The sequence below is a fragment of the Coregonus clupeaformis genome, chromosome 9 (genome assembly GCF_020615455.1).
Source record: "Coregonus clupeaformis isolate EN_2021a chromosome 9, ASM2061545v1, whole genome shotgun sequence".
Lineage (NCBI taxonomy): Eukaryota > Metazoa > Chordata > Actinopteri > Salmoniformes > Salmonidae > Coregonus > Coregonus clupeaformis.
In genome coordinates, this window is record NC_059200.1 from 49,535,982 (window position 1) to 49,561,480 (window position 25,499).

General features: G+C 44.4%; 1 protein-coding gene across 1 annotated transcript in view; it reads right to left on the reverse strand.

The window, feature by feature from the left end:
* The window catches only part of LOC121574008 (follistatin-related protein 4), a 210,186-nt gene that overhangs the window by 109,754 nt on the left and 74,933 nt on the right, over positions 1-25,499 (reverse strand). Inside the window, exon 4 of the mRNA XM_041886511.2 lies at positions 9,277-9,519. Within this exon, the coding sequence (XP_041742445.2) occupies positions 9,277-9,519 (243 nt within the window). The remainder of the gene's footprint in view (positions 1-9,276; positions 9,520-25,499) is intronic.

A 25,499-nucleotide genomic window follows, 5' to 3' on the forward strand; every position in this document is an offset into this window, starting at 1 on the left:
GAACAGATAAACACATTACTGTTAAAATGCAACCAGGTTAGGAGAGGAATAGATAGATTGTCACTACGACTTAGTGAGAGAACGAGAGAGAGAGTGTGAGAGAGAGAGAGACAGACAAACAGAGAGAGAGATTGAACAAATAAAACTACAATGTACACACTATCTATGGGGTTAAAACTTGGGGTACGTTGACGTCGCAAAAAGCACATTAGTTTCAATGAAATACGCCTGATCTCTGACACATTAGAAGTCTCTTCTGTGCCGGCAGAAATAGGAAGGTATTATTACACTCACACTGAAAGAGATTGAATTCAGAGCAACATTACTGTTTTTCAATTTACCATACATATCTCGAATTTCAATTACAGCGCTGTGTACGAAGGCCAACAGGCAATTGAAAGCTAAACACAGCTGGCTCTATTGTGCTGAAGAGGAGAGTTGAATGAAAAAGCGAAGCAGACGAGTGATACCAGTTTTGTGACAAGCATGTAAAAGTATCTTAACCATGAATACACAGCACACTCGATTTTCAAAAGGGATTATTTTGTTTTTCCCATTGATTGCGAGGGCATGTGTATGGAGTGACAGACAAGGATGAACTGATCTTTGAGGGAGAGAGGGCAGGGAGGAGGGCTCCAGAACTCCAGGGTCTTGGCATGAGGGGGACCAGTGGCAGCCTGTGTCGGGGAGACGCCAGGGGAAAACACCAGAGATGCATCCCAAATGTGTCCCAAATGGCACTCTATTCCCCATATAGTGCACTACTAGCCCATATGGTTTGGGTCAAAAGTAGTGCACTATAAAGGGAACACGATGCCATTTGGGACACAGACGTAATATCATCATACCGTCCTTCTCTCATCCTGGGATTTACAGTATTAATGGCATAGCACACAAGGGAGTGCTAAAAACACAAGAAAAGCCCATTGGGCCTCTACTCCCAGAATGCTAACAAAATTAGCACAAACTAATAGCGAAAGCACAGATGAACTACTTGCAAAGACAGGCAAATCCAGCTAAAAGTTATACAAGCATAGCTAGTAGATACCAAGTGTCATTTTCAGTAAGTTTACACGGGAAAGTGAACGAGATAAATTGTGCAACTGATCAAAGTTGTGATGCATGCTTTCTGAAGGAAGAGCAGCATGTGTACAAGGAGCAGATGGGAGAAGAATGAAGGAGAGAAAAAACACTAGTAGGAAGCACAGGGAAAAAATGGCAGCTGTACAGATAACTCATCCAGAGCTCTTTGACTTCTGGCAGGAAGCCATTATAAGATATCTGATGGCATACAAGTGTAACTTCATCACCTCATGTGCGTCAGACAACACAGGCTTGCCAATAGAACGCTATAGATGTAAAAGCTTCTGCTTTTTCTCCTGTTGTGCTATTTACAAACAAACATGTGACTGGCTCATCTGTTCTGGGGAACTACAGTAAGCTTCATAATGTAAAATAATGTGACACATGAAATTAAGAACGCAATATGCTTTATCTCCTAAAGTATTGCACAAGTTGACTGCAGGTATTAACTTATTGAAAAACCATCCTGTGTCTTTTTCTAAATACCCCGGTATACGGTATTACCGCCCAAGTCTATTTAGCATACGATGTGACAAACAGAAAGATGGTACAATGTACCATAAAAGCAGGCTCCGATAGCCTTAAAAGCACCATGCACTATAAAGCTGTCCCAACACGTCCCTGCTGAGCCACAAAACTACAATGTCACAGCACAGCCATTTTGTCTAAATGGTGACTGTGAGCGTATTCCGTTCTCCATCTTCGCCGGCATACGCAGAGAGAGTAAGATATCTGGGCTGGGAACGGAGCAGGCAGGGACCGCTGGGCTGTAGTGGCTCTCTAGTCACAGTATATGTGAATGTTCACCAGTATGTACAGCAGTAAAAATACATTTCTATTTTCATAGGGGAGAGTGATGTTTATGAGGCAGGGCACTAATAGAGGACATTTCTATCTGGGACAGGGCAACCATTATCACACAGCAAATACTACTTTCATATAATGAATCTGTGGGGAGGAATCAACTTAATGAGGTGGGCATGTGTCCGTGACGAGGTTTTCAGAGGAGGTGGGCACGTGTCTGTGGGGGACTAGAGGTGTTCAGAGGAGAACTGAGAAGGATGGGGATTGTTAGAAGGCTCGTTAATAACAAAACTGTAACAAATAAAGCGCTGTCACGGGAGGCCTGGGGCATGGCCACATCACACCTGGCTGGCAAAACACTTAACAGTCCAGCCCTGATTAAGAATAAGTGGGCAAAAGTATTGCACTGCATTGGGAATAGGGTGCCATTTGGGACGCAGATGTTATGTGCTCCATTGACATGTTAGGGGATTGTCCTCATATGGGGCACCATTAATGTAGGGGATCATAGTTTTGGTTATATTCAACATTGTTCAATATGACATTAAAACACAGTTAGGAAAACTACAGACAAATACAGTATATAAGGTCAGGTTTGCGTGTATAACGTACAAGTAATTCATAGTTATACTAATGAGCGTAAACCAAGATGATGTAGGTATAAAATTACATTATGTGAATTATAGTACTGTGCATGTGAGCCATATACTTCACAGTACTTCAGCATCATGTACATTTCTGGTTGTGTACAGTGTCAGGAGTATTTTAGACCTCTACTTCACGCTGTGAACCCCGGTGTCCCTGCAATTGGCTGGCTGAGGTTTACAGGGCGTGAACAGTGCCTGAAACCGATCTCCTCCTCCAAAGCCAAGTGTTTCTGTAACTGAGCTAATGGCCTCAGACACAAGGGGCCAAAGATCAGCGCTCAATAAGACAGATACTGAAGAAAAGAGTGTCCACACTGTGGGCACAGGGTGAAAAAAGCAGCTTTGATGGCTAATGCAATAACCACAGCCAGACATCAAACCAAGCGGAACGATAAGAGCATTCAAATACTGAAAGCTCCGGCACTGAGAGAAGATGAAAAGAGTGTGAGAAGTTTAACTTCCATCCAGCGCCCTGCCCTAATTTGTCTGATGTGTGACGTGTCCGATTGATCATGATCAGGATACGTGAGAAGCGCCGATGTCCCCTCAATTGCTTGTCTCTAAATTCTGCCTGACCCTGGGTGAGTCATTTTAAAATGCAATCTACAGTTTACATCTGGAGACCAAAATAGCACCCTATTCCCTATGAAGTGCACTACTTTTGACCAGGGCCCATATCAATGTAGGGAGAAGGGTAGGGAGAACGGTGCCATTTAGGTCGCACCCTGCGGGTTATATGTAACGTCACCCCGTCTGCATTGGAAGTCCGGCGTGCGTCGGATTGGGCTGGCTGAATGTGAAGAAGCACTCGGTCGGTCAGCCTAGCAGCTTCAGAGACCTCCCGCTGGTCAGCTGGCTGCAGGAGAACATGCTGTGCTTTGTTATGCTCCGTTTGCCACTTTGCAGTCAGTCAGGAGATGAAAGCTATTCAACTAATCAGCCATGTTAGTTATGTTAGTTCTGTTTGGAGTGTTCTAGAATAATCAGCCATGATAGTTAAATTAGTTCTGTTTGGAGTGTTTTAGCGAGTGTTGTTTTGATCAAAGGGGGGGTCAGGAAATGGGCCTGACCCGGGATGTTGTTCGATGTTCATCAGAAGTGAAGACAAGGCAAAACAAAGTTGTTCTCTTGTTTGAATCAATTTCAAAACAAGCAAAGGGGTTGTGCTGTAGGGTGGTTTGCCGACCAGTTGTTTTTTAAAATTGTGCAATGGCTCTGTGGGTAGTTTGGTGTGCACATGTTTAGTGTGCCTGGGCGTGTTTGGAGGGAAAGGAGACTGCTGATGATTTATTGTATTCCCATCAGCTACAGTATTTGTTGAAGTACTCAAGTAAAGTCACAACGGAATATAACAAAAGCCTGAGCCAGGACTCCATAGGCATTTCTAGAGCCCTCCACAATCATATCTCCAGCATGTCGCAGGCCATGAACCAACAGCCAAAGGCTTACATCAATACTATTGAATGGATTGCAGGCTGCAATCTCTTCCTATTGGCATCAAATGGATGGGGGGGAAACAGAAGAATAAGGTGGGAGAGAAGCCCTTAAGCCCTTTCCTATACCTCCTTCTCCACCTTTTCTCCATCCATAAGGAAAGCTATGGTAAAGCTACACGTGGGTTTTGTATAGACAAGGGACTGTCATTCCAACCCCCGTCTCCCTAACTGATCTTGTCCATAATCAGTCCCTCCAGGATATGAAATTCTGCTACTAAACTGACCAATCACCGCAGTACAAAAAATGGGCTTTTAATTTCAACCAATCACCCCGCATTTTACCGCATTATCAACAAACTTTTTCCCTTGTCAGCAAATTTGTGACAAAATATTGTTTATATTTTTTGCCCGCAAATATCAATGCTGTGAAGGGCATAATACTCAGCCATTTAAAAAGGTTATTGGAGGACAGTTGGTTTCCAGTCATCATTTGATAGAGGAATACATTTTTTCTGTCTACAACTGAACCCTTCAATCTCATGCTGAATCTTTTGTGGTAAATAATCAAATAAACACCTGAGTCCATTTATGTGTGTTTAGGTCCTGATAATTTGATAACAGTGGTGACAGTTTGGTAATGACCATTTGAGGTAATAACGCTGTATTAAAAATAGACTGCATCTTACTTAAAACACATTCCACCCACACTACAGTCGTGGTCAAAAGTTTTGAGAATGACAAGTATTGGTCTTCACAAATATTGCTGCTTCAGTGTTATGAGATATTTTTGTCAGATGTTACTATGGTATACTGAAGTGTAATTACAAGCATTCCATAAGTGTCTAAGGCTTTTATTGACAATTACATGAAGTTTATGCAAAGAGTCAATATTTGCAGTGTTGACCCTTCTTTTTCAAGACCTCTGCAATCCGCCCTGGCATGCTGTCATTTAACTTCTGGGCCACATCCTGACTGATGGCGGCCCAGTCTTGCACAATCAATGCTTGGAGTTTGTTAGAATGTGTGGGGTTTTGTTTGTCCACCCGCCTCTTGAGGATTGACCACAAGTTCTCAATGGGATTAAGGTCTGGCGAGTTTCCTGGCCATGGACCCAAAATGTCAATGTTTTGTTCCCCGAGCCACTTAGTTATCACTTTTGCCTTATGGCAAGGTGCTCCGTCATGCTGGAAAAGGCATTGTTCGTCACCAAACTGTTCTTGGATGGTTGGGAGAAGTTGCTCTCGGAGGATGTGTTGATACCATTCTTTATTCATGGCTGTGTTCTTAGGCAAAATTGTGAGTGAGCCCACTCCCTTGGCTGAGAAGAAACCCCACACATGAATGGTCTCAGGATGCTTTACTGTTGGCATGACACAGGACTGATGGTAGCGCTCACCTTGTCTTCTCCGGACAAGCTTTTTTCCAGATGCCCCAAACAATCGGAAAGGGGATTCATCGGAGAAAATTACTTTACCCCAGTCCTCAGCAGTCCAATCCCTGTACCTTTTGCACAATATCAGTCTGTCCCTGATGTTTTTCCTGGAGAGAAGTGGCTTCCTCGCTGCCCTTCTTGACACCAGGCCATCCTCCAAAAGTCTTCGCCTCACTGTGCGTGCAGATGCACTCACACCTGCCTGCTGCCATTCCTGAGCAAGCTCTGCAACTGGTGGTGCCCCGATCCCGCAGCTGAATCAACTTTAGGAGAAGGTCCTGGCGCTTGCTGGACTTTCTTGGGCGCCCTGACGCCTTCTTCACAACAATTGAACCTCTCTCCTTGAAGTTCTTGATGATCCGATAAATGGTTGATTTAGGTGCAATCTTACTAGCAGCAATCTCCTTACCTGTGAAGCCCTTTTTGTGCAAAGCAAATTGTGATGACGGCACGTGTTTCCTTGCAGGTAACCATGGTTAACAGAGGAAGAACAATGATTTCAAGCACCACCCACCTTTTAAAGCTTCCAGTCTGTTATTCTAACTCAATCAGCATGACAGAGTGATCTCCAGCCTTGTCCTCGTCAACACTCTCACCTGTGTTAACGAGAGAATCACTGACATGATGTCAGTTGGTCCTTTTGTGGCAGGGCTGAAATGCAGTGGAAATGTTTTTTGGGGATTAAGTTCATTTTCATGGCAAAGAGGAACTTTGCAATTAATTGCAATTCATCTGATCACTTCATAACATTCTGGAGTATATGCAAATTGCCATCATAAAAACTGAGGCAGCAGACTTTGTGAAAATTAGTATTTGTGTCATTCTCAAAACTTTTGACCACGACTGTACTCTTTACACAGCAAGGTAAACAAATACATCTTCACTGACATTCGAGCATTACTACTTATGTGAGCGTCTTCTGTTCCCGCTGGCTTGTGGTGAAATGGTGATCAAGTGTAATGTGGCGATTGAACACCTGCCTAATTTGGATTAAGCATGCATGGCAGTGTCTGCCAGGGATCTCTGGCGCTCTAATGTGAGATGACTGAGAGCATTTCTTCATGTTCACTGCTCATGCATAAGCACCTCTCTTAACTAGCCCGGTCACAGCTTCGAATGACACCACTGTAAACAATATACAGTTGTCACGATCGTCTAAGGAGGAGGACCAATGCGCAGCGTTGAAGGTGAACATATTTATTAGCGAATGATCACACGATCAAAACAACAGACGATAACGTGATGTCTACGGTTGAACACAAACCAAATAAGAACAAGAAACCACAAACAATGAATGCCTAACGGCTACTTAAGTATGACTCCCAATCAGAGACAACGAGCTACAGCCCTCTCTGATTGGGAGCCACCCTGGCCAACATAGATATACAACGACAAGAACTTAAACAAATAAACACCCTGGCTCAACATACGAGAGTCCCCAGAGCCAGGGCGTGACAGTACCCCCCCCCAAAGGCGCGGACTCCGACCGCGCCAACCAAACACAACAGGGGAGGGACCGGGTGGGCACTCCGCCTCGGCGGCGGATCCGGCTCCGGACATGACCCCCACTCCTTCTCTAAACCCCCAAAGTACCCCTGGTCCGGTCTGGCCCTGCTGACCGGAGCTGGACTGCACACTGGTGGAGCGGATAGCTTCAGCTCCGTAGTGGAGCAGTTGACCGGGACCTTACCAGGCACCGGTGACCCAGGCACGGGTTGTGCTGGACTGACGACGCGCACCCCTGGCTTGGTGCGTGGAGGAGGAACGGGCCTTACCAGGCTGACGACGCACACCGTAGGCTTGGTGCGTGGAGCAGGGACAGGCCGGACTGGGCTGACGAAGCACACCACTGACTTGGTGCGGGGAGCAGGAATGGGCCGGACCGGGCTGACGACGCGCACCACTGACTTGGTGCGGGGAGCAGGAATGGGCCGGACCGGGCTGACGACGCGCACCACTGACTTGGTGCGGGGAGCAGGAATGGGCCGGACCGGGCTGACGACGCGCACCACCGACTTGGTGCGGGGAGCAGGAACGGGCCGAGCCGGGCTGACGAAGCGCACCACTGTCTTGGTGCGGGGAGCAGGAACGGGCCGAGCCGGGCTGACGAAGCGCACCACTGACTTGGTGCGGGGAGCAGGAACGGGCCGAGCCGGGCTGACGAAGCGCACCACTGACTTGGTGCGGGGAGCAGGAACGGGCCGAGCCGGGCTGACGAAGCGCCCCACTGACTTGGTGCGGGGAGCAGGAACAGACCGGACCGTACTGGGGACACACACCACTGGCCCTACACCGGGATCTGGAACGGGCCGGACCGGACTGGTAACACACCCCAGTACCTCTCGCCGTGCCTCTACACCTTCCATCCCAATTTCTACCAGTGGCCCCCGTAACCTGGCGGCCTCCTCTGCCAACCCGCTGGACCGCTCTACCGCGGCCTCCTGCTGCCCCGACGTCGTGAGCCCCCCCCCTAAAAATGTTCTGGGGGTCTCTCCTCCCCGTGGGCCAGGCCTCTATCGTTCTCGCCCAACTCTCGCTCTTCTGCCCCCAATTCCAGCCATTCTGCTCTTCATTAGGCTTGACCCAGTCGAAACTCTTCCTCCACTGTTCCCAAGTCCATCCACTCTGCTCTTTACAAGGCTGGACCCAGTCGAGGTTGCCACGGAGATCTGCAAGCGATTCCCCAGGCGATGGCTCCTGGACACGCTGCTTGGTCCAGTTTTGGTGGTTTCTTCTGTCACGACTGTCTAAGGAGGAGGACCAATGCGCAGCGTTGAAGGTGAACATATTTATATTTATTAGCGTATGATCACACGATCAAAACAACAGACGAAAACGTGATGTCTACGGTTGAACACAAACCAAATAAGAACAAGAAACCACAAATAATGAATGCCTAACGGCTACCTAAGTATGACTCCCAATCAGAGACAACGAGCTACAGCCGTCTCTGATTGGGAGCCACCCTGGCCCACATAGATCTACAACAACTAGAACATAAACACATGAAAACTCACACCCTGGCTCAACATACTAGAGTCCCCGGAGCCAGGGCGTGACAACAGTACACTGCTAGTCGCTTCTATTTATAGCAGCATAAGGCCGATAATTACTACATATAACTGTCCCAGTCAAAATTTGAAATTAATTTAAGATGAGTAAAGAGGGACATTGCCCCCTCAGCCAGAGTCATGAACAAATGTTTGTAGATGGTAAGGACCGAATGAATGCTGCTTATTGGTCTTCAAGAGGAAATTCCTTTCCCCACAAGTAGATGTAAACAGCAAGACAGGTAGTATGGAAAGCAGTAAACAGTATTAACAGGCTAGAGTGGCTCTTTACCGACCTGTAGCTAGGACCTGATGGCAGGGGGTCGAAGCAGTGATGGAATGGTTGGTCTGCATTGGTGATAAGGCAGGCTTTTTTGTTGAATTGCACATTTGTTCAGGAGGGAAGGGACTGGGAGTCTAATGATTATCGATGCAGTATTTGTGATCCGTGGTAATTTGTTATGAATTTAAGCTGTTAACAAACTGAAGTTGCAAATACTACTGTTTAGGTGTGACATAAAATGTTTTGATGTCAGATATTACTGGGATGCTTATGCCATACTTTACATTACATATGACAACTCAACATGAACTTTAAGGACATTTCCAATGTACAAGTCTGCCATTTGACTTACATTATTCTACCATTGTTAATGATTTAGTGGGCTATGATTGTCTCCCAGCTTTGGGTTTGAGAGTTCATTTGATTCATTAAACAAAAAGGTATCTTTTCAATTTGACTTGTTTGGTATTAGAACATCAGCATTTCCAAATAATAACATTTCCAATAACAACATCATCATAGTGTGGAGATGTGGTTCTACCTTTGAAGAAGCAATCCTTGCTGTGCACCACGTAGATCCTTCTCTTCTGCAGGCAGGCGGTGCGGTACACCTCACAGTGGTTCTCGTAGAACCTGCCGTCGGAGCCGCACACCGGCACAAAGGTGGGTCGACATTTCTCCTGGCACACACACTCTGCCCGGCCCGTCGCCTCCAGCAGCACACACTGGCGGCCCCTCCCGCAGTTTGTCCTCTTGCAGGGACCTCCGTTTGACCCAGAGTGGACTGGAAGAAACACAGAGAGAGAGAAACCAGAATTTAGGCTGGAAGAAACATACAAAAAGAAACCCATGGTTTAGGTTGGTAAAATGCCAGTAGACTAACATACTAAGAAAATCCAGTAAGAAAATATAGGAAGGATGGTTGGACAGGTTGTGTTGGACAGGTTGTGTTGGACAGAATATTAATCACTTCGAACACCTGTTCATTTTATGGACATCCATATACACTCGGAGCCAACCTGGCGCTGGTTGCTCTGAGTGTATATGGATGTCCATAAAATTTCTCAAATATCAGGTAAAATAAAATCTTCCCTGTCATGTTGTCCTAAAGGAAACTCTGAAATGGCATATTGTTTTTATTAAGATTTTTGAATATTTGCATGAAAATTGTGATTTTCCATCCAGGTGGACTCATGCTCTAAAGTCTATCAGTACCATTTCAACTATCTACTAACCTTAACCCTAGCTATAACCCTAACCCTTATTCTAACCCTAACCGTAACCTTAGCAAGCAGTTGCTTATCAACAGATAGTATGACAATCTGTAGAGCATCTACAGATGGAAAATCTAGACTATCCAAATAAAGTGTGACCAAATATTCCACACACACACACACACACACACACACACACACACACACACACACTTGCTGTGAGATCAACAGAGATTGTACCTTACTCCTCCCCACATGCCCATCCTAGCACCTGTCAGTCCTGGACCCCTCACCATGGAGATCCTCCCACTCCCTTCTGATTCAATCTATTTGCATTTAAAGCAGGGAAAAAGCTGCTGAGACTTTCAGCCACTCCACCTTGAATTGATCTTGCTAGGCCCCAGGCCCTAGAAAGGACCACTCCTGGAGAGATCTGAACTGGGATTTATGGGGCCTGGGTTGGGAGTATAGGTGGCTGCTGGACTGAGGTTAGGAGCTAGGCTGGGGGAGAGGGGGGACTTGGATTGGGCTTAGAAGCATGGCTGGGGGGAGAGAGGGGTGCTGTGCTGGAGTTAGCAGCATTGCTGGGAGAGAGAAGGGAGCTGGTTTGGGTTAGCAGCTATAGGCAGCCTGGTCTCATAACTAGACGTAACATGGTAAATGTAAATCCGGGACACTCAAATGAGTATGATATGTTACGTTTGGTATGGTTACATAAGACAGAAGGTTACTTAAGTAGGGTGGTTGGTTGGCGTGGATGGGTAGGCATATAACGCGAACGTCTAGCAACCCAAAGATTGCGTGTTCGAATCTCATAATCTCAATCTCATAGCTAAGCCGTCTTCATCGACCTGGCCAAGGCTTTCGACTCTGTCAACCATCGCATTCTTATTGGCAGACTAAATAGCCTTGGTTTCTCTAATGACTGCTTCGCCTGGTTCACCAACTACTTCTCAGATAGAGTTCAATGTGTCAAATCAGAGGGCCTGTTGTCTGGACCTCTGGCTGTCTCTATGGGGGTGTCACAGGATTCAATTCACGGGCCGACTCTATTCTCCGTGTATATCAATGATGTCACTCTTGCTGCTGGTGACGCTCGGATCCACCTCTATGCGGACGACACCATTCTGGCCCTTCATTGGACACTGTGTTAACAAACCTCCAAATGAGCTTCAACGCCATACAACACTCCTTCCGTAGCCTCCAACTGCTCTTAAACACTAGTAAAACTAAATGCATGCTCTTCAACCGAACGCTGTTTGCACCCGCCCACCCGACTAGAATCACTACTCTCGGCGGGTCTGACCTAGAGTATTTGGACAACTACAAATACCTAGGTGTCTGGTTAGACTGTACACTCTCCTTCCAGACTCACATTAAGCATCTCCAATCAAAAGTTAGATCTAGAATCGGCTTCCTTTTTCGCAACAAAGCCTCCTTCACTCATGCTGCCAAACATGCCCTCGTAAAACTGACTATCCTACCGATCCTTGACTTGACTTGGCGATGTAATTTACAAAATAGCCTCCAACACTCTACTCAGCAAATTGGATGTAGTCTATCACAGTGCCATCCGTTTTGTCACCAAAGCCCCATATACTACCCACCATTGTGACCTGTACGCTCTTGTTGGCTGGCCCTCACTACATATTCGTCGCCAAACCCACTGGCTCCAGGTCATCTATAAAATCACTGCTAGGCAAATCCCCGTCTTATCTTAGCTCACTGGTCACCATAGCAACACCCACCCGTAGTCTGCGCTCCAGCAGGTATATCTCACTGGTAATCCCCAAAGCCAACACCTCCTTTGGCCGCCATTCCTTCCAGTTCTCTGCTGCCAATGACTGGAACGAACTGCAAAAATCTCTGAAGCTGGAGACTCTTATCTCCCTCACTAACTTTAAGCGTCAGTTGTCAGAGCAGCTTACCGATTACTGCACCTGTACACAGCCATTCTGAAATTAGCCCACCCAACTACCTCATCCCCATATTATTATTTATTTTGCTAATTTGCACCCCAGTATCTCTATTTGCACATCATCTTTTGCACATCTATCATTCCAGTGTTAATTACGAAATTGTAACTATTTTTGCACTATGGCCTATTTATTTATTGCCTTACCTCCATAACTTACTACATTCGCACACACTGTATATATATTTTCTGTTGTATTTTTGACTTTATGTTTTGTTTACCCCATATGTAACTCTGTGTTGTTGTTTTTATCGCACTGCTTTGCTTTATCTTGGCCAGGTCGCAGTTGTAAATGAGAACTTGTTCTCAACTGGCTTACCTGGTTAAATAAAGGTGGGAGAAAAAAAAAACAGGTGGATCAGTTGAGGTAAGAATTTTTTTTAATTGGTTATGACAATGCTTTATCAATAATGTCACTTGAAAGACTAAATTATTTTGTAAAAAAGTATATTTGCAGCGTGAATAATGTTGGTTGCAATGCTGCTTGAAGAAGCAGCAACTAGCGTTATTAGCTATTTCTCCAGCTATCTATCATCTCCCTCCGTTTCTGAATGAATTTGTGGCTATTTCTTTCTAGCTGGCAAAACAAATTAGCTAGATTTTCTTTGTGTACTGCCAAATGTCGTTAACATAACTACATTTGTCACTGGTATGGGCTAGTAAATATCCTAAACCTAGCCAGCTAGACAGTGATAGATGCAAGCTAAAACCAGGGAGAGGGAAGGGGAAGAAACTATTCACTTTCTGTTTCATCTGCTGGTAGCTTGCTATTGTTCACTCAAACAGGTTTTTCCACATGTAATTGTTGAATTTATATTTGTATTCTATAAAGATTGAAATCGTGTGAATATTGTAGAAAAATCCTCTCTGAATATAGCTACCATGTAAAAGATGATTAGCTATGCTCCAACTTCAGTCTATCAGCTTTTCTGACATGGTTTTCCTGCTTGGAAGATACAGTATCTATTTCTACTATTGTACTGTTACTGTACTGAGGTAGTTAGCTAGCTAGATTACTAAAACTACTAAATCCTAATTTAGCTAGATAGGATGGCATATTTTGTGTTTGGTCCACTATCACTGTCCCTCATCCACCACACATCCATCTAGAAACAAGCAAAATGTGAAAGTGTTTGCTATAAATCAGATAATGTCATTCTGGTTAGTCTTCAACCCTTTAGTGAATCAAAGTTGTTATGAGGGACAATCACACCCTCACAGTCCAGGTGAGCACAATAAGATAAACCAGAGTGACAGGACACACACACACACACACACACACACACACACACACACACACACACACACACACACACACACACAGGACAGGCAGGTGAACATTGACTGGAAGAGAATCAACATTTGGCTAGCCTGCTCCCAGATCTGTTTATCCTATTGTATGATTGTTGTCATGCCATGTTACCATAGGAGTTGGCTATATGGCACAATCTGATGGAAGACCACACTAAAATTTGGCTGATAATCAGAACAGAAAGAGTGAAACTTCAATGTACTGGAGGTCTACTCTAGAAATCGTTGGCTTTGTTACAGGAAAGATAGAAAGGAAAATAGGACGTGGTTTGTTTGTGTAGCACCTGAATGCGAGGGCAAGCGGTTATGCATCGCAGGGGACCATCATTGTTTTAGGTTGTGGCACTCCAGGTAGTGTGAATCATTGCGGACATAGTTACCTTTACGGGTGCCTATCAAAGATGTCTACACTGACACCCGTCTAGGGAATTTGGAAGCAGCCTTGGCATTGAAAGATTGTAAACTATTGTTCCTCCTGTGCAGGGTGAACCTGGCGTTGGTCTACACTGAGCTGACAGAGGAGCTGGGTCTTGTGAGAGGTAAGGCTGTCTAACAGACTAATATCCTGAGGAAGGCCTCTCACGAGCAGATGGTTCAGTATGTCCAAACACATTATGCAAATATTAAAGATTATACTCTATACTGATGTTGAATAGAATAGAATAGAATACCCTTGTGAAATCAGAATGACCACTGTGCTCAAACTGGTTTCACAGAATGTGAGCTTGCCAGACCAGGCTGGTTTAGGGAGGTTATAGAAATGCTTGATGCCATGCCAACTGATGCCTGTCCCCCCCACCCCCACCCCCACAGGTCTAAGACACTCCCCACTTCCCAACGCCTCCACCCTCGACTCTGCCCTTCTTTCTCCCTCCTCACCCTTAACCCCTAGCCTAGCTAACGTTAGCCACCTAGCCACCTAGCTAACGTTAGCCACAACTAATTGGAATTCGTAACATATCATATGTTTTTTTCAAATTTGTAACATATAGTACAAAATAGATGGACATCCACAAATTAATACATACATACGAAACATAACATATCATACTAATTGGAGTGTCCCGGATTTACATTTACTATGTTACGTCGACCCCTGAGTCCAGGTTGTGGGGGAGAGAGAGGAGCTGGAGTGGGGTTAGCAGCTTTAGGCTGGGGGAGAAGGGTGCTGGGCTGAGGTTAGTAGCATGACTACCTTTCTGGGAGGAGTGGCAGTGGCTCTCAATCTTAACCTCAGAGATTAATCTTCGAAGGCAGGTGGGGAATTATTGTCGGGAATTGACCATATTGGGTATCTGATTAGCATCACTCAGCATAATATTTAATTCAGAATTATTCAGCATAATTTGTAATTGATGCTGTTCATTGTGTTGATCTAAACATAGACATCTATTAATTCCCTGTTATGAAACCACTGTAGCTCAAGACCTCAGTTCCTACTATAATCAAACAGTTGAAAACAAATTGAATCTGCCTTGAGTATAATTGTATCTAAACTCCCAGAATATTTAATAACAAAGGTAAGGCTCCACAGTTAGAGGATTAAAGTCCTTTAATTACATAAAGGAGACTCGCACACGCACCGAGGCACACACATACACACAGAGAGAAAGAGACCTGAAGGCTGACCTGGCTTGGCCGTATTGATGTGTGCTCTATCATAATGAAGTGTGAGGTGCCAGCCAGGAAGAGGAACAGGTACAGGACCCAAGGGGCGAGGGGGACACACAACATGATGCCCTTTTATCCAGTTTACTAATTGTTCTGCATGTCTCTGCAAATCATCTGTGGGAATGCAAATATCCTGGCTCCCCAGTGACCTTGTTGTCAGTGTCAAGGTCAGGGATGATTACTGGATCATTTGTATTCTCCAAGCAGCAAAGATTAAATGCTCAGCACCGTCCGGCGCCACTGGTTGTTTTTCTTCTGCACCTCCCCCTGTCCTTTGCCCACTCTCTCCCTCACTGTCTCTCATTATCTTTGCAGAATAGGCCACAATAAAAAAGAGAAAAGTTCTGGGGTTTAAAGTCTTGCGGGCACACTGATCTGTACAGTAAGCATTTCTTCTCTACTCCCATGGGCCATGTAGCCTCCAGTTGTGACTAGATTGAGAAGCTAAAGTGTCATTTGATAATCCTCTCTGTCTAAGCTGCAGCACAATGGTTCCACACGTTCAACCAAGTCTCTCTGCCAATGGCAGTCAGTACAGGCTGACTGAGCAGCAGCGGCAGGGCCTCACAACTTTAGTCCCTGCTTTCCTATGGTCATTCCCTTTTTCAATCTATTAGTCCCCACTAGCTGAGCTCTAATGGGCTTAGGCAGAGTCCAGACATTTTCCCTTATCCTAATCGTAGACTTCGAGAATTAATAATAAAGAATGAACATGTTTTTAGAATTTTTTGCAAATGTACTAACATCTTTATACAGAAATATTCTATTTAGGTAAGTATTCACACCCCTGAGTCAATACTTTGTAGAAGCACCTTTGGCGGCGATTACAGCTTTGAGTAGTCTGTATCAGCTTTGCACATTTGGATTTGGGGATTTTCTCCCATTCTTCCTTGCAGATTTGTTAAGTTAGATCGGGAGCAGCGGTGAACAGCAATCTTGAAGTCTTTCCACATATTTTCAATGAGATTCAAGACTGGGCTTTGGCTGGGCCACTCAAGGACTTTCATATTCTTATTCTGAAGACCTTCCAGCTTTGTTTTGGCTGTATGCTTGGGGTCATTGTCCTGTTGGAATGTAAATCTTCGCCCCAGTCTTATGTCGTTTGCACTCTGAAGCAGATTTTCATCAAGGATTTGCGTGTATTTGACTCCATTCATTGTTCACTCTATCCTTACCAGTATCCCAGTCCCTGCCTCTGAAAAACATCCCCATTGCATGATGCTGCTACCACCATGCTTCACGGTAGGGATGGTGTTAGATGGGTGATGAGCTGTGCCTTTGCATTCAGGCCAATTAGTTCCATTTTAATAAGGCTATCTTTTGTATACCAACCCTGAGGCTGGTAACTCTAATGAACTTATCCTCTGCAGCAGAGGTAACTCTGGGTCTTCCGTTCCTGTGGTGGTCCTCATGAGAGCCAGTTTCATCATAGTGCTTGATGGTTTTTGCGACTTCCCTTAAAGAAACTTACAAAGTTCTTGACATTTTCCGGATTGACTGACCTTCATGTCTAAAAGTAATGATGGACTGTCATTTCTCTGCTTATTTGAGCTGTTCTTGCCATAATATGGACTTGGTCTTTTACCAAATAAGGCTATCTTCTGTATACCAACCCTACCTTGTCACAACACAACTGATTGGCTCAAACGCATTAAGAAGGAAAGGAATTCCACAAATTAACTTTTAACAAGGCACACCTGTTAATTGAAATGCATTCCAGGTGACTATCTCATGAAGCTGGTTGAAAGAATGCCAAGAGTCTGCAAAGCTGTCATCAAGGCAAAGGGTGGCTACTTTGAAGAATCTAAAATCTAAAATATATTATCATTTGTTTAACACTTTTTTGGTTACTACATGATTCCATATGTGTTATTTCATAGTTTTGATGTCTTCACTATTATTCTACAATGTAGAAAATAGTAAAAAAAATAAAGAAAAACCCTGGAATGAGTAGGTGTGTCCAAACTTTTGACTGGTACTGTATGTAAAATATTTCTGTATTGAATTTTCAATACATTTGCAAAACAATTCTAAAAACATGTTTTCATTTTGTCATTATGGGGTTTTACGTGTAGATGGGTGAGAAAAATATATATTGATTACATTTTGATATCAGGCTATAACACAACAAAATGTGAAATAAGTCAAGGGGTATGAATACTTTCTGAATGCACTATATAATTAAATAAGCACAATGGAAAGTGGTAGACAAAAGCCATACAACTATTTTGCCTTTTTATGATATTTACCAGAGGAATGTCCCTTCCCCTGAGTACTCTTTGTGTCCTCATGCCAAATCTAAGGTACGGAAACAGGACTTCAAGCAAGCATAAAATGCTTGACAGATTGATATTTGCTTTATTAATCATTTCCTGAAATAACAATCTCTGTCATTTTACTCCCTTCAGATGCATCATGTCACTGTAATGAAGGGATATCTTCAGCACCTACAAACATAGCATGTCAGTATATCAATCAATCAATCAATTTTATTTTATATAGCCCTTCTTACATCAGCTAATATCTCGAAGTGCTGTACAGAAACCCAGCCTAAAACCCCAAACAGCTAGTAATGCAGGTGTAGAAGCACGGTGGCTAGGAAAAACTCCCTAGAAAGGCGAAAACCTAGGAAGAAACCTAGAGAGGAACCAGGCTATGAGGGGTGGCCAGTCCTCTTCTGGCTGTGCCGGGTGAAGATTATAACAGAACCATGCCAAGATGTTCAAAAATGTTCATAAGTGACAAGCATGGTCAAATAATAATCAGGAATAAATCTCAGTTGGCTTTTCATAGCCGATCATTAAGAGTTGAAAACAGCAGGTCTGGGACAGGTAGGGGTTCCATAACCGCAGGCAGAACAGTTGAAACTGGAATAGCAGCAAGGCCAGGCGGACTGGGGACAGCAAGGAGTCACCACGGCCGGTAGTCCCGACGTATGATCCTAGGGCTCAGGTCTCTCAGTTGGCTTTTCATAGCCGATCATTAAGAGTTGAAAACAGCAGGTCTGGGACAGGTAGGGGTTTCGTAACCGCAGGCAGAACAGTTGAAACTGGAATAGCAGCAAGGCCAGGCGGACTGGGGACAGCAAGGTGTCATCATGCCTGGTAGTCCTGACGTATGGTCCTAGGGCTCAGGTTCTCAGAGAGAAAGAGAGAACGAGAGAATTAGAGAGAGCATACTTAAATTCACACAGGACACTGGATAAGACAGGAGAAGTACTCCAGGTATAACCAACTAACCCCAGCCCCCCGACACATAAACTACTGCAGCATAAATACTGGAGGCTGAGACAGGAGCGGTCCGGAGACACTGTGGCCCCATCCGAAGAAACCCCGGACAGGGCCAAACAGAAAGGATATAACCCCACCCACTCTGCCAAAGCACAGCCCCCGCACCACTAGAGGGATATCCTCAACCACCAACTTACAATCCTGAGACAAGGCCGAGTATAGCCCACAGAGGTCTCCACCACAGCACAAACCAAGGGGGGGCGCCAACCCAGACAGGAAGATCACGTCAGTAACTCAACCCACTCAAGTGACGCACCCCTCCCAGGGACGGCATGAAAGAGCACCAGCAAGCCAGTGACTCAGCCCCTGCAACAGGGTTAGAGGCAGAGAACCCCAGTGGAGAGGGGAACCGGCCTGGCAGAGACAGCAAGGGCTGTTCGTTGCTCCAGAGCCTTTCCGTTCACCTTCACACTCCTGGGCCAGACTACACTCAATCATATGACCTACTGAAGAGATAAGTCTTCAGTAAAGACTTAAAGGTTGAGACCGAGTCTGCGTCTCTCACATGGGTAGGCAGACTGTTCCATAAAAATGGAGATCTATAGGAGAAAGCCCTGCCTCCCGCTGTTTGCTTAGAAATTCTAGGGACAATTAAGAGGCCTGCGTCTTGTGACCGTAGCGTACGTATTGGTATGTACGGCAGGACCAACTCGGAAAGATAGGTAGGAGCAAGCCCATGTAACGCTTTATAGGTTAACAGTAAAACCTTGAAATCAGCCCTTGCCTTAACAGGAAGCCAGTGTAGGGAAGCTAGCACTGGAGTAATATGATCAAATTTCTTGGTTCTAGTCAGGATTCTAGCAGCCGTATTTAGCACTAACTGAAGTTTATTTAGTGCTTTATCCGGGTAGCCGGAAAATAGAGCATTGCAGTAGTCTAACCTAGAAGTAACAAATGCATGGATTAATTTTTCTGCATCATTTTTGGACAGAAAATTTCTGATTTTTGCAATGTTACGTAGATGGAAAAAAGCTGTCCTTGAAACAGTCTTGATATGTTCGTCAAAAGAGAGATCAGGGTCAAGAGTAACGCCGAGGTCCTTCACAGTTTTATTTGAGACGACTTTACAACCATCAAGATGAATTGTCAGATTTAACAGAAGATCTCTTTGTTTCTTGGGACCTAGAACAAGCATCTCTGTTTTGTCCGAGTTTAAAAGTAAAAAGTTTTCAGCCATCCACTTCCTTATGTCTGAAACACAGGCTTCTAGCGAGGGCAATTTTGGGGCTTCACCATGTTTCATTGAAATGTACAGCTGTGTGTCATCCGCATAGCAGTGAAAGTTAACATTATGTTTTCGAATAACATCCCCAAGAGGTAAAATATATAGTGAAAACAATAGTGGTCCTAAAACGGAACCTTGAGGAACACCGAAATGTACAGTTGATTTGTCGGAGGACAGACCATTCACAGAGACAAACTGATATCTTTCCGACAGGTAAGATCTAAACCAGGCCAGAACTTGTCCGTGTAGACCAATTTGGGTTTCCAGTCTCTCCAAAAGAATGTGGTGATCGATGGTGTCAAAGGCAGCACTAAGGTCTAGTAGCACGAGGACAGATGCAGAGCCTCGGTCTGACGCCATTAAAAGGTCATTTACCACCTTCACAAGTGCAGTCTCAGTGCTATGATGGGGTCTAAAACCAGACTGAAGCATTTCGTATACATTGTTTGTCTTCAGAAAGGCAGTGAGTTGCTGCGCAACAGCTTTTTCTAAAATTTTTGAGAGGAATGGAAGATTCGATATAGGCCGATAGTTTTTTATATTTTCCGGGTCAAGGTTTGGCTTTTTCAAGAGAGGCTTTATCACTGCCACTTTTAGTGAGTTTGGTACACATCCGGTGGATAGAGAGCTGTTTATTATGTTCAACATAGGAGGGCCAAGCACAGGAAGCAGCTCCTTCAGCAGTTTAGTAGGAATAGGATCCAGTATGCAGCTTGAAGGTTTAGAGGCCATGATTATTTTCATCATTGTGTCAAGAGATATAGTACTAAAACACTTAAGTGTCTCTCCCGATCCCAGGCCCTCGCAGAGCTGTGCAGATCCAGGACAGCTAAGCCCTGGAGGAATACGCAGATTCAAAGAGGAGTCCGTAATTTGCTTTCTAATGGTCATGATCTTTTCCTCAAAGAAGTTCATGAATTTATTACTGCTGAAGTGAAAGCCATCCTCTCTTGGGGAATGCTGCTTTTTAGTTAGCTTTGCAACAGTATCAAAAAGAAATTTTGGATTATTCTTATTTTCCTCGATTAAGTTGGAAAAGTAGGATGATCGAGCAGCAGTGAGGGCTCTTCGGTACTGCACGGTACTGTCTTTCCAAGCTAGTCGGAAGACTTCCAGTTTGGTGTGGCGCCATTTCCGTTCCAATTTCCTGGAAGCTTGCTTCAAAGCTCGGGTATTTTCTGTATACCAGGGAGCTAGTTTCTTATGACAAATGTTTTTCGTTTTTAGGGGTGCAACTGCATCTAGGGTATTGCGCAAGGTTAAATTGAGTTCCTCAGTTAAGTGGTTAACTGATTTTTGTCCTCTGACGTCCTTGGGTAGGCAGAAGGAGTCTGGAAGGGCATCAAGGAATTTTTGTGTTGTCTGAGAATTTATAGCACGACTTTTGATGCTCCTTGGTTGGGGTCTGAGCAGATTATTTGTTGCGATTGCAAACGTAATAAAATGGTGGTCCGATAGTCCAGGATTTTGTGGAAAAACATTAAGATCTACAACATTTATTCCATGGGACAAAACTAGGTCCAGAGTATGACTGTGGCAGTGAGTAGGTCCAGAGACATGTTGGACAAAACCCACTGAGTCGATGATGGCTCCGAAAGACTTTTGGAGTGGGTCTGTGGACTTCTCCATGTGAATATTAAAATCACCAAAAATTAGAATATGATCTGCTATGACTACAAGGTCTGATAGGAATTCAGGAAACTCAGAGAGGAACGCTGTATATGGCCCAGGAGGCCTGTAAACAGTAGCTATAAAAAGTGATTGAGTAGGCTGCATAGATTTCATGACTAGAAGCTCAAAAGATGAAAACGCCATTTTTTTTTAGTAAATTGAAATTTGCTATCGTAAATGTTAGCAACACCTCCGCCCTTGCGGGATGCACGGGGAATATGGTCACTAGTGTAACCAGGAGGTGAGGCCTCATTTAACACAGCAAATTCATCAGGCTTAAGCCATGTTTCAGTCAGGCCAATCACATCAAGATTATGATCAGTGATTAGTTCATTGACTATGACTGCCTTTGAAGTGAGGGATCTAACATTAAGTAACCCTATTTTGAGATGTGAGGTATCACGATCTCTTTCAATAATGGCAGGAATGGAGGAGGTCTTTATCCTAATAAGATTGCTAGGGTGAACACCGCCATGTTTAGTTTTGCCCAACCTAGGTCGAGGCACAGACACAGTCTCAATGGGTATGGCTGAGCTGACTACACTGACTATGCTATTGGCAGACTCCACTAAGCTGGCAGGTTGGCTAACAGCCTGCTGCCTGGCCTGCACCCTATTTCACTGTGGGGCTAGAGGAGTTAGAGCCCTATCTATGTTGGTAGATAAGAGGAGAGCACCCCTCCAGCTAGGATGGAGTCCGTCACTCCTCAGCAGGTCAGGCTTGGTCCTGTTTGTGGGTGAGTCCCAGAAAGAGGGCCAATTATCCACAAATGTTATCTTTTGGGAGGGGCAGAAAACAGTTTTCAACCAGCGATTGAGTGCTGAGACTCTGCTGTAGAGCTCGTCACTTCCCCCTAACTGGGAGGGGGCCAGAGACAATTACTCGATGCCGACACATCTTTCTAGCTAATTTACACACTGAAGCTATGTTGCACTTGGTGACCTCTGACTGTTTCATCCTAACATCGTTGGTGCCGACGTGGATAACAATATCTCTATACTCTCTACACTCGCCAGTTTTAGCTTTAGCCAGCACCATCTTTAGATTAGCCTTAACGTCGGTAGCCCTGCCCCCTGGTAAACAGTGTATGATCGCTGGGTGATTCTCTGGACACTTAAGGACACTCTCTGTATTCAGTCAAGAAAATACCTCTCTTCATTTGTATTGGAGGCTACATACGGAGTCTGATTAAAGCTCTTTATCATTTAAACAGCAATCAAAACAAACTTTCCATTCACCCATCCCAAACCACAGAAGAATAGGTAGTGCTGAAACCTTGAGTGACACTTGGAGAGTGGGACACTGCCTGGCCTGCCAAACTGTTCTAATTAGAGAGGAAGTGCCACTGCTCTGGTGGTGTGGGACTTCCTGTCTGTCCACAGTAACAGAGTAATAACTGAGCCCCAATCCACAGAGCCTCCGTCGCTTCTGTACTGCTAGTCACATGTCCTTAGGCTTAGGATATTGCAATTTCGTGGATACAGTGTGGACATTGTGGTTTCCAACAAGGCTTTTGGATTCAGCGCCTCACGTCGACTGATCTCCCATATTATTCTATTTGGTTTAAATCAGATGAACATAATCACATTCAGAGACATGGCATCAAACATCTTCCCCCTCTGTCTTTGAATATCAATGGACAAGAAGCCAGAACTTGGGTGAGAGACTGTAGTGTATAAGATTAGTTTTCATGTCTGCGACATTGTGTGTATCGACCCCAATGGTCATATCAATTCAAACAGAGCTAAGAAATGAGAGAGAAGTGAAAACAACCCAACTTGTAAGCCTCTACGACCTCCCAGACGTGAGGATTGGAATTAACTCAATGAATTTTACTTGACTTTGAGGTATCTGTCTTGACACTGATTGGATGAGAATTGCAACCATGTCACACAGTATCCTGAAAACAATTGTTTAAATGTTTAGTATAAAATTAATTCTTCCAGTTAAATTAAACGCTCTATTTATTTCTGACCCTCGAAGGATAGAATACTGAGCATACACTGCAAGTGGTTTGAGAGCATTGTAAAGTAACTTTAAAGGATGATTATGTTCAATATGAATTTGAACTAAAACCATTTTTCTCAATTAAGTGTTGTCATTGCCCATTAACTGCATTACTTTCATCGTTGTGATATGTTATCCAATATGCTGTGCTTCTCCACGGGAGATGGAAATAGATATAAAACAAGCTAGAAAGCATGTATTCAAAACACAGTATCACTTTAAAAAGTATAACAAGTTCAAAGGTCCTAAAACTTTGGTAGACTTTTGTAATACAATTAACAAAGGCACAGTACAGATGACTCATAAGGACTCACTCTTCTCGCCATAGTTCTAGGGGATCTGGACATAGCTGACTAATTATACAAGGTCCGTCTCAATATCCTGCATGTTATTAAAGTGAATGAACTCCCTCTCCCAGCAGGATTATAAAGGACGGTTATGGAAAAGGTAATCAAGTGAGACTGTTAGCTAACTGCCTGCTCTGTTTATGAGCCGCTGCCGCTCTGCCGCTCTCTCTGCTCGAAACAGATAGAACAACTTTAATTGATTAGTCATGAAAAAAGGCCATTGGGTTGGAAATGGACCATCTGATGATGGATCTGCCGGTTCAGAGATGTTGGTCCAGTAATGTAATATTATTTACTGCCAGAATCACTAGGCCTTGAGCATCAGTCCACACCAGGCTCCACTCTCATTTCTCCCCATTAATTGCCACCAGCTACAATAGGCCAACACTGAATAAGCCCCACAATGCATTTTCTGCACAATCCTCACCAACAGCAGGTGACAAAATATGGTGTATCATGAAAAAGCAGGTCCAGTTCCATCTCAGGGGTGATATTATACAAATGGATGGTGTTGTGAAAGCTAAGAAATGTCCCTCATGTGTCCTATACAGCTACAGTATCTCGGAAATAAATCAGCCCCATATTTTGTAGACTTAAATACAATTTTCATTTTATTGCCAAAACAAATACAATTGTATATTTACTATATGTGTGTCTGTGTGCATGTCTAGTTATAATGTCTGTGTGAAAATATGTTAATGTATTATATGTAAATGTTTTATGTGCATTTTCATATTCAAAGGCAAAGTGTTAACTAGTTTTAACAGTATGTTACTTATCACAAACATGCACTGTGCGTGTGTCTCTGTATGTGTACAGTACGAGTGTATACCTCTGTGTACATGCATGCGTATAATGCTATACGTCTTAATCTTATTGATGCTTGCTCTGTGCTGACACAGCTCCTGCTCATCCCAGGGCTTTGGGAGATTGCCGGCCGCACTTGATGGCATCACCCTCCCTCCCACATCACAGTGAAGGTAGAGAGACACAGGGTCAAGGGTACCTTGCATTTCACACAGCCCAGGACCTCACTCCCGACCTGATTTTAAGCTAATTTGCTTCCCCTAGTCCAGAGATTTGGTCTGCAGTAAGTTATTGGTCTTGTTTAGTTTTTCCTGCATCTAGAATAAAAACGGGGCTTTTAGCATTCTGTGCTTTTGAATTACACAATATATACAAAAGTATGTGGACACCCCTTAAAATTAGTGGATTCGGCTATTCAGCTGCACACAAGCCTAAGATCACCATGCGCAATGCCAAGCGTCGGCTGGAGTGGTGTAAAGCTTGCCGCCATTGGACTCTGGAGCAGTGGAAACCCGTTCTCTGGAGTGATCAATCATGCTTCACCATCTGGCGAATCTGGGTTTGGCGGATGCCAGGAGAACGCTACCTGCCCCAATGCATAGTGCCAACTGTAATGTTTGGTGGAGGATGAATAATGGTCTTGGGCTGTTTTTCATGGTTCGGGCTAGGCCCCTTAGTTCCAGTGAAGGGAAATCTTAACACTACAGCATACAATGACATTCTAGACAGATCTGTGCTTCCAACTTTGTGGCAACAGTTTGGGGAAGGCCCTTTTCTGTTTCCTCATGTCAATCCCCCTGTGCACAAAGCGAGGTCCATACAGAAATGGTTTGTCGAGATCAGTGTGGAAGAACCTGCACAGAGCCCTGACCTCAACCCCATCGAAAACCTTTGGGATGAATTGGAACGTCAACTGCGAGCCAGACCTAATCGCCCAACATCAGTGCCCGACCTCACTAATGCTCTTGTGGCTGAATGGAAGTAAGTCCCCGCAGCAATTTTCCAACATCTAGTGGAAAGCCTTCCTAGAAGACGGGAGGCTGATATAGCAGCAACGGGGGGACCAACTCCATATGAATGGGCATGATTTTGGAATGAGATGTTCGACAATCAGGTGTCTTTTTGGTCATGTAGTGTATCTCAGCTTGTAAAAGGTATAAGGTTGAACATCAATCCTTTTCAGGAGCCAGAATTAGAAATGTTGAATAAAACATCAACCTGTCTTTCTTCTGAGCTGTCAGATCTA